At 33.2% G+C, this 10,000-nt stretch overlaps 1 protein-coding gene across 1 annotated transcript in view; it reads left to right on the top strand.

Moving 5' to 3' along the window:
- Positions 1-10,000, top strand: part of LOC119580565 (structural maintenance of chromosomes protein 6-like) — a 25,272-nt gene that overhangs the window by 9,353 nt on the left and 5,919 nt on the right. Inside the window, exons 6-21 of the mRNA XM_037928680.1 lie at positions 1-66; positions 1,819-1,941; positions 2,695-2,814; positions 2,956-3,086; positions 3,363-3,568; positions 3,952-4,102; positions 4,163-4,210; positions 5,766-5,838; positions 6,030-6,204; positions 6,339-6,523; positions 7,001-7,176; positions 7,463-7,597; positions 7,742-7,877; positions 8,395-8,526; positions 8,693-8,812; positions 8,973-9,160. The exon at positions 1-66 is cut by the window's left edge and continues 56 nt beyond it. Of these exons, the coding sequence (XP_037784608.1) occupies positions 1-66; positions 1,819-1,941; positions 2,695-2,814; positions 2,956-3,086; positions 3,363-3,568; positions 3,952-4,102; positions 4,163-4,210; positions 5,766-5,838; positions 6,030-6,204; positions 6,339-6,523; positions 7,001-7,176; positions 7,463-7,597; positions 7,742-7,877; positions 8,395-8,526; positions 8,693-8,812; positions 8,973-9,160 (2,165 nt within the window). The remainder of the gene's footprint in view (positions 67-1,818; positions 1,942-2,694; positions 2,815-2,955; positions 3,087-3,362; positions 3,569-3,951; positions 4,103-4,162; positions 4,211-5,765; positions 5,839-6,029; positions 6,205-6,338; positions 6,524-7,000; positions 7,177-7,462; positions 7,598-7,741; positions 7,878-8,394; positions 8,527-8,692; positions 8,813-8,972; positions 9,161-10,000) is intronic.

The raw sequence follows: 10,000 nt of genomic DNA, 5'->3' as shown, positions 1-10,000 counted from the left end.
TTGCAAGTAGAAAATCCTGTGACTGTGCTGAATCAAGATATGTCCCGTTCATTTCTCAAGTCTACGGTGAGATTTTACAGTTTTAAGTATTGTACACTCGTTAATAAAAATATCTCTACTCATTCTGACTTAACAATATGATACAACAATGAAACAGTGGAAAAAATTGCTCTGAATTCAACCTGATATTGGTATTCCTGCTCACATAATATTGTGCAGGATCCAGGTAACTTAAGTCCTAAATAAATTCCATGGTGATGATGATGTCTGATAAGCAAACTGAAGAGGAAATTTTAGAGTTTTATACTCTTAATATTTTGTGTTACTACCACCAACTTGGCAAATGCTGGCAAGTCTACATAGTATGGATGTCACAAATGCTGCTGTTAACTGGCATCCATCTGTAGATTGCAGTTGCTCCCATGCTTAATCCATTGACTACTGATTTATGTACCGTCTCCGGTAGTTTTGTGTCAATTTTGTTACAGGTGGCACATGTTCTCACCCAGCAAGGAGTCTATCAGAAGGCCCTAGTGACTGCTCCTGATTTCCCCATTCCTTGAAATTGTGGAAAAATGTGTTTTTCTTTCTAATACTATTGATATTGATACTGTTATTATTATTATTATTACTGATATTATGATCATCAAATTGTTATTAAAATTGGGTAACATTAAAGACAATAAATATAGACAAAAGAAACTTTCCAAAAATCAAGGAAAAGGGTAAACAGGTGATATAGGTAGGACTAATAACTGACTCCTTGGTGACCAATCACTTGTAGAGCCATCTATGTGTAAATACAATAAATGAACTTATATTGCATTGGTCATGGGATGTATTCCTGCCATCCATACCATTTGGGTTTAATGGCTCAGGCAGTGGTAATAGGAGAATCCTAGGAGAAGTCTCTCCCTAGACATTCTCAGCAGGATTGAGATATATGACTGTTTGGGTGGATGTGACACAGCATAATCTCAGGGTGTTGCCAAAAAACACCTCCATGACACTGCTGACAGAGCTGTTATCCTGGATGAGGGAAAATGGTTCTGACTCAGCCCTCACTGGCAATAGAGACATCTCATCCAGGATTTCCACAAAGGTATACCCAGTAAATCTGCTGGGCCCAACATCCATCACTTCCCTGACCCCACTGCTGTGTATCCACCCAAACAGCCCAGCAGTTTCTGACAGTCTGCTTGCTGCAGCATAATGCAAAGTCCTGCCAGATGTTGCCAGCAGAACTAAAGGGGTCTGCATCCCTTGCAGCAGTTAGGGCCTGTTTCTAAAAATAATGAAAATAAATAACTAAAAAGATAATTCATTACCTCATGAAATGCATACACTTCAATGTAAGCTTCTTATTTGACTCATATAACACTTGATTAATAGTTTAGAATGACAGTTACGTGATCCATGGAGACACAGTGGCTTTGAAATACCTAATTTTCTTGATATTCTGGCTCTTGATTAACCCTCAGTGTAAAGTGCATTTATGATGCTATGAATAGTCTGAGGTTTCCTTTGCTAATATTGCCATTATACAAGACCCTTGCCACATCAGCTCCAAAACATTTTTCAAACACATTATGAAACTCAATATGTTCTGAGCTTTAAAAACAGGAAGTACCAACCTTTCGGAATCAGCTCTGAACAGTCATTTTGGTTTCATCTACTCCTGTACAGATATTTCTTTTGGCGGCTGTACATGTTTGTATTGCATTTGTTATTAGACTTGATATGAAATTTTTTGTATTTATATCCTTAGGTAATTAATCTTTACTTTCAAGACTGCAATATTATGTTATTATTTTCCAGGATCCTCATGATTTATACAAATTTTTCTTGGAGGCCACTCAGCTACAACAGATGAAGGATGATTATGGCCAGCTACAAGAAGCACTAAGTTCATCTGTAGCAACTGTTGTAGGCAGGAAAGAGGTAAGAGTTTGAGCATTTTATTAGATTTATAATGTTAGGAACAACAAAATAAGTGAATGATATCAGTACTAATTTTCACTGAAGGGAAAGCTGGTCCTGATTTGTTCCTCATGCAATGCATATTTTGAGCTTCTGATTACATTTATATAGTACATTATGGTGATATTTTAACCCAATGCTGCCAGGTGGTTTCCCAATACTAAAGCCTTCTCTCCCGGGTTGTATTCATAGTAGCACAAACCCCACTGCTGGGGGATTGTGTTGTCACCATAGCGTGCTCGGCATTACCATACATGCCCCAGGAAAACAGGATTGGTGCACCATGTTATATATGCACATGCCACATGGAATATAGTCTAGGCATGCCATGGCATTTACGTATGTGCCACCTGGTGGCACTGGGTCAAAACAATGCTTAAGGAGTATTTCAAACACTAAGAGAGTTAAATAGGGGAAAGGGAGAACTAGCTATGAAGATTAAAGTGACATAAACAGACAAAGTTATATGTAAGAGATTGGAAATTGGATATATGATTTGTGTGCATACATATTTAAAATGTTGCTATTATTCCAGTCCAAAATGAAAATAGGAAAATAAGAATGTTATGAATTTCCAATAGCAGGATATCCAAACTGTCCCATTTAACTGTACTTATAGCACATCTTGTTCCTAGTGTTCTGCCTCTATTGCCATTGTTTCCACTTAATATAATTGAAGGCAATATTGTAATGGCTATTTGCCTTGCCTTTTAGGATCTTTCTGTTTTGAAGAAAGAAGTAGAAGAACAGCATTCTCGTCTTATCCTTAGCGAGGAACTCACTAAGAAGCGGAACAAACTTCAAGAGTTAAGGCATGAATTGATGTGGGCTGTGGTAAGGCACTGTTCTATTTTATTTAGTTTGCATTATATTTACTACCAGAAATAGATATATCAACATAAGAGTTGACATAAGGTAACCTCCAAGTAGTCTTTTATAATTGTAAATCCACTTGTCATATACATTTATTTAAAGGTACATGATGCAGAAAAAGAAGAAGCTGCTGCAGCACAGAAGGTAGAGGCCCATGAAACATTATGTAATAAATTGCAGGAGAAGATAAAATCTTATGAAACTAACTTTGAGCAGGAGAAGCAACAGCACAAGTAAGGGATCATGCATTGATGGAATATGGTCATCTTTCTTTTCTTTATATTTTTCTGTCTTCATGTATATGTATTTTTTTCCCAATTTTTGTCTCCCTTTTCCCTTTTTTTAAGTCTGTTTCTTCCTTTCTTTCCCTTGTTTTGCCTTCTTCATTTTCCCATTTTTAAGTCTATTCTCTTTTTCCCTTTTTTTGGCATCTTTGTCTTCTTACACTTTGAAATTTAGTATTACACTTTTGGAGAAAGGGGGAAAAAAAAAAAACTTTCTTGACCCAGAGAGCTTCAGGAAGAACTAGCCAACCGCACACACCAGCTCTCCAGCCAAACCGAAGACACAAAGGCAGCCAATGAGCAGATGGTAAAGGCAAAGGCAAAGTTGAAGGACCAGCAAATGCAGGCCACCACAGCCGAAAAGAAGGTCAAGAGCATCCGAAAGGATATCTCTGAGCTGAAGGAAGCCATAGAGAAGGATCACAGTGCGTAAGTGCATACATCTGAAATAAATTATGTAATTGAAATGTAAGCTTTTGGGTGCAGGACAGTGAGCTGTGTAAGGATTTTATTGTAAGAAATCAAAGATAGAAATGAAACGTTTCAGGTTTCATTTTATATATATATATATATATATATATATATATATATATATATATATATATATATATATATATATATATATATATATATATATATATATATATATATTTTATATATACATCTTTTTTACAGATAGTTAATGTATGAATATATTCTTACATGTATAGAAGAGAGGGAAGAAGAGAAAATTATTAAGAGATTGAGAGGGAGGGAGAGAAAAAGAGTGATATAGATTGAAAGTGGTAGCTGAATTGCAAGTTTGAAACAACAGATCCCCACTCTCTGCCCCTATTGTCACTGTACTATGATACAAGTAAATCATGGTATGAAAATATGAAGTATAATATTGTTGGAGCAGTACAAAGTATAAGATATTGTTTCAAGGAGTTCTTCATGCCACATTATTATTATCCTTTAGTAAAGTAAATAGAAAGCTATAAAACTTTACTACTTATTCTTATTTCAAACCTACTGTGTTCAAGGATAGGAGGCACTCATGTGATTGGTTTAGGGAAACTAGAGACTACCAAGTGAGTGGGGGAATTATGGTGTTTGGAGGAAAATGAATATGCCAGGAATTATGAGTTCTTATTTTATACCCACTTAACCATTCACAAAAAGAAAAAAATCAGAGTCCACTTGGATGATTGCCTTAGAGAGACAAAGGGGTATGTGTATGTTTGTGGGTTTGGGAGGTGTAGCTGGAAGAAACTTGCTAAACAGTACCAGAATGACTACCTCATACTCTCTACTTCTGTTAGCCTGATGACACATTGGATGCTATATACATATGTCATTCCCACTGTGTGGTTGATTTATTAAGTCTACATACATGGCTTAGTCACCAATGAGGTAATTAATAGTACTGCTTGTATCACATGTATACCCTTTTCTTTTATTTATATAAAAAGGGGGGGGGGGAGAAAAAAGAAAAGAAAAAGAAAGAAAGAAAGAAAGAAAGAAAAAAAAAAATTATATATATATATAAATATATATATATATATATATATATATATATATATATATATATATATATATATATATTGCTGTTAGTAATGTCAGGTATGCTATAATAAGTCTGATGTTTATTATGATAATAACAGCATCAATATTGATAGCATTAGTTAAAAGAAAGAAAGAAAAAAAAGAAGTGAAATCAGGTGAGACAACTAACTACTTGACCACTTGGTGGCTAAGCACTAGTGAAGCCATTGCACAAAACAATACTCAGACATTTATGCAGATTTTATAAATTACATCCAAGTGATTTCTTGTGAGTTAAGATTTTTATTCACCAGACAAGTTATTGCAGTTAATTGTAAATAAAGAAGCTAGAGAAGAAATTTGGAGTATAATAAATCCACAGTGAAAGAAGGGATCTCAATCACAGTGAAATAATAAAGAACATAAGAAGGATGACGAAAACAGTTTCTGGAAGAGGATACCATCAACCAAATGATTAATAAATGGACATAAGGTTGAGAGAAATATCTCTTGAAGAAGCATCAAATACATAAGTTGTAGATCTATAGTGCCAAATTTACTGTGTAATTAATACCAGAACATAGAGAAATGGCTAGAGTGATTCTTTCTTGGTTTAACCATGGATCCAGGTATTTACAGACCATAGATAATGGGTTGTACTTCTTTCATATTTAATATGGATAGCTGTTCATTTTACACTGACATATATATATATATATATATATATATATGTACTCATATATACATATATATATCAAACACACATATATAATATTATATATATACATATATACATATATATATATATATATATACATATATAATATATACTATATAATATGTATATATATATATATATATATATATATGTATATATATATATATATATATATATATATATATATATATAGAAATATTATATATATGTATATATATGTATATATATATATATTTTGTATATATATATATATATATATATATATATATATATATATATATATATATATATATATATATATATATATATATATAATGTATGTTATTTTTGTCCTTCCCCCTTTTAACCATTGGGAAATAGCTGAATTTTTACACGTTTTGAAGGGAAGATGTGGCAATTTATGTTGATGATGGTAGAAAGGACCAAGTTGAATTTTTGCCACTAAGCCTAAAATTCGTACTTTGCTTTATGAATATTTCAATGAAAAGCTATTTGAGGCATATTCAAGGGTATACCTAGAGCAGAAGAAGAACAACAACATTGTAGCTCAATGGTCTACTGGATATTGAGCTTTATAAAGACTTAGAACTTATGACAAATGCTGCAGATCTTAGAGTTTTAGTCATGCTGTTGCTATTTTATCTTAGATTAATGTGATTATTGATACATTTTCAGCCAGATTAGAAAAGGAACTGATAGAACTCCGTGGCCAGCAGAGTAACGTTTTTACTGTTTACGGACCATGGGTTCCGGAGGTGTTGAAGCAGATTGATATTGCACACAAAAAAGGGATGTTCTCAGCCAAACCTGTTGGACCACTTGGTAGGCTTATTTGATTTAAATTTTGATTTGTCATTATGCTTTGTAAGATTGATTAATTCAGAATGAAATATTTGACTGTTACCATAAAAAGTCTTATGCATACCCATGACTGATCAGAGTTCATTTCTCTACAGGTGCCTTTATCAAACTATGTGATCAGCAGTGGGGACATGTGGCAGAAGCAATTATATCAAACAGAATCAATAGCTTCTGTGTCAATAATCAGAAGGATTGTCATGTTCTAAAGCAGATTCTGAACAGAGTTAACTTTCGTGGAGCCCCAAAACCTATCATCATTGTTTCAAGATTTAGAGAAAGAGTTAGTGTATTTTCAGTATTATGTTTGCTTGCATATTAATAAGATTATATATATATAACTGTGACAGATGGAATAATGCAATGCCACATTGACAGGTAATGTCTATGGAGCTAGTAAGATCCTAGTTGCACACTCCTTTTAGTGGGTCGTGTGGCATGGTTGGTTTAGCACTGGCCTTCGGTTTCATACCCGGAGTGACCTAGGTTCGAGTCCTGGTCAGGGAGGGTTGTTATTTATTTATTTATTTATATATATAACTGTTTTCACGAGTAGTAGTACTCATATATATATATATATATATATATATATATATATATATATATATATATATATATATATATATATATATAAATATATATATATGTATAACATAGATCATATATATTACACACACACACACAGACACACATGTACATCTATATATACTTATGTTTATTGCCATGCAGGGATAAAGATTAATCTTTCTTCTTTGCATAGATCCATGATGTATCACAGTTTGAGGTGCAGTCAGACAGATACCCATCTCTGTGGTCAGTGTTGAATGTGAGTGATACAGTCGTAGCAAACACACTCATAGATCAAATGCAAGTGGAATCCATCTTGCTCATTCCAACAGCACAAGAGGCTGGACAACTTCTAAAAGATCAGAGAACGTAAGGATTTTTTCTTTTCTATATAGTCCTGTGATCACTTTTGATAAGGGGGAAGAGAAAGGGAAAGGAAGTGTGTTTGAAAAAAGTGAATAGTCTGGTGTTTTCTTTTTTAATAAGGTTTGGATGAAATGGAATTTTTTCATTGTGATACTTAAGAAACCTCACTGGTTGAAAAGTCTTCCCTAGAAAGAATCTTTATGCAAGTTTAGCTTTATTCTTTAAAAGATTCTATGAAGTGATATGAAAATGAACTCTGTTAATACTATTGACTTATTTTTATTTTCAGTGTACCAAGAAATTGTAAAGTTGCCTACACTCTCAATAGAGATACTTACTACCCTGATCCAAACTACCGGATCTATTCAGGAAGAGGTCAACAACCAGCTCGTTATCTGCAGGTCTCAGTTGAACAGAAAATCAGGTAATATATCTTTATTATAGAATGAAATTGATTAGTATTTGAAGATGGTTTTGAATAAAAGAGATGGTCATGATACATATGCTTTATTCTTCTTAAGGCATCAGTAATACTAATTATACATGAGTTATGATGTTATCCTTGCAGTGACCTTCAATCCGAAATTGAATGTACGCAGGAAGAATTAAAGAAGCATTCATGCAAGGCAAAAAAAATTGAAGCTGAAGTGAAACAAATTCAGAATGAAATTCACATGTCAAACAGAAAGATGCAAAAAGATAAGGTAATTTTTTTTATTACTTTGTCAAAAACTTAGCATTAGTAGGAAATTTTTCTTCACAAAACTCAAGAAAATAGAAAATCCGGAGACTTCATGTAAGATTTGAATTTTGCAAATGAATAATATGTTCATTTTATACACGTATGTGAGCACACACACACACACACACACACACACACACACACACACACACACACACACACACACACACACACACACACACACACACACACACACACACACACACACACACACACACTTATATATACACATACACACATATACACCACACATTTATAAAATGTATATATTTATTTATAAATACATTATATGTGTGTGTGTGTGTGTGTGTAATATATATATATATATATATATATATATATATATATATATATATATATATATATATATATATATATATATATTATATATATATATTATATATATAGATAGATAGATAGATAGATTTAATGATTAAGAGATGTGACACTAATAATTATGTACACTTTCTCCTTCTCAGGCAAAGATTACAGAGCTTCGCGGACAGGTGAGAGTGCTCCAGGACCAAGAGGAACCAGCTCCTCCTGATGTATCTCAGTTGGAAGAAGACATTAGGCAACAGGAGGTTTTACTAGAAAGTGCTGAAGCTCATGTAGGTCACCTTTCATAATTTACTTTTAGTAATATAAATAAAAGAGACAGGTGTGTATATTTTCTGATTTTTTCCTTGTGTATACAGTTATACAATTAGTAGAAATGAGTTTCTTGTATATTGTAGAAAATGAGATCATGTTAATTTTTTTGCTTCATTTTCACAGGCCGAAAAAGTTCGAACTTTAGTCAATCAAAGTAAAGAGAAATATCAAGAGGCCTCCTCTAAATATGATATGCTGAGACAAGAGCACAGTAAATTTCTACAAGAAGCAGAAAATATTAAGGTGAAATATAGAATTCTTTAATGATACAGAATCTTGTTTGAAAACTGTGCCATGTTGAAAGAAAGATTATATATAATATATTACTGTTAGTATAATGTATTTATTTATTTAGTAATTATTTTATCAATTTATTTAATTTATTTTTATTTTTTTATAACAGAAAAATGTGAAAGATTGTGAACAAGAGACAAACAAGTTAGATCAGATTTTGGAAAGTTACAAAAAGAAAAAAAAAGATGCCGAGACCAAAAGAATGGAGCTGGAGGCAGAATTAAAAGCAGCAAGAGAGGGTCTCGAAAAGGAGTTAAAAAGAGCTAACAGTTTCGACCCTCGTCCTGAAACAACTCGGTAAGACATTCCTCTCTTATCAGCTGCCATGAAATTGAGTTATTCATATAATTTTCAATTTCTATATTTTAACCCAATGTCACCAGAAAAATGTGTTCACTATAGTATGAGTTCATGAAACACATCTACACAAATGACTTCACAAGTGCTCAGCCACTAAAGAGTTAAGTAGTCGTCTACATGCTCTCACCTGATTTTCTTGACCCCCCCCCCCCCCCATGTTATTGTTGTTATTATTATTATTATTGACAAGAACATTATTGCACTGTTATTAACAATACTAATAGCAATGTTAAATAAGATGAAATGTTTCTAAGAATCAAGAGAAAGGGTGAGGTAAGTCAGACTAAGCATTTCTTGAGCCATCTATGTATAAATACAAGTGATAATCAAATTCACTGAGGACATGGCAAGTGTGTGTGTGCCATCTTCGGTTGCATCAAATGAATGGTTCCTTTTAACCCATTCCTGACGGGTGGCATGTACGCACATGCCATGGCATGGCGGGACTATCTGCCGGGGGCATGTATGTACATGCCGTGGTGGATGTATGGAGATGCCATGAGTTATTTTTTGTTGCAATCATGGCAAAATAATATTTTTCTGCCAGTGAAACTCTGATTAAGTTGTTTTTAACACTTTCTCATTTTTACTATGCAAAAAAAAAAAAAAAAAAAAAATGCAACAAACGGACAATTTTAACTCCATGATGCCGCACACTGCTTATTTTATTCAGATTATAGACTGCATACCTGTTCTTAAACGGAAATCGGCATCGATTCCTTAAAGGAAGCATTTGGTCCCTACCGCTTCTGGAGATTTGTACATTTAGGACGATGA

Source organism: Penaeus monodon, chromosome 14, assembly GCF_015228065.2.
Source record: "Penaeus monodon isolate SGIC_2016 chromosome 14, NSTDA_Pmon_1, whole genome shotgun sequence".
Lineage (NCBI taxonomy): Eukaryota > Metazoa > Arthropoda > Malacostraca > Decapoda > Penaeidae > Penaeus > Penaeus monodon.
The sequence above is the reverse complement of the archived record's forward strand: the minus strand, read 5'-3'. Positions and strand labels throughout refer to the sequence as shown.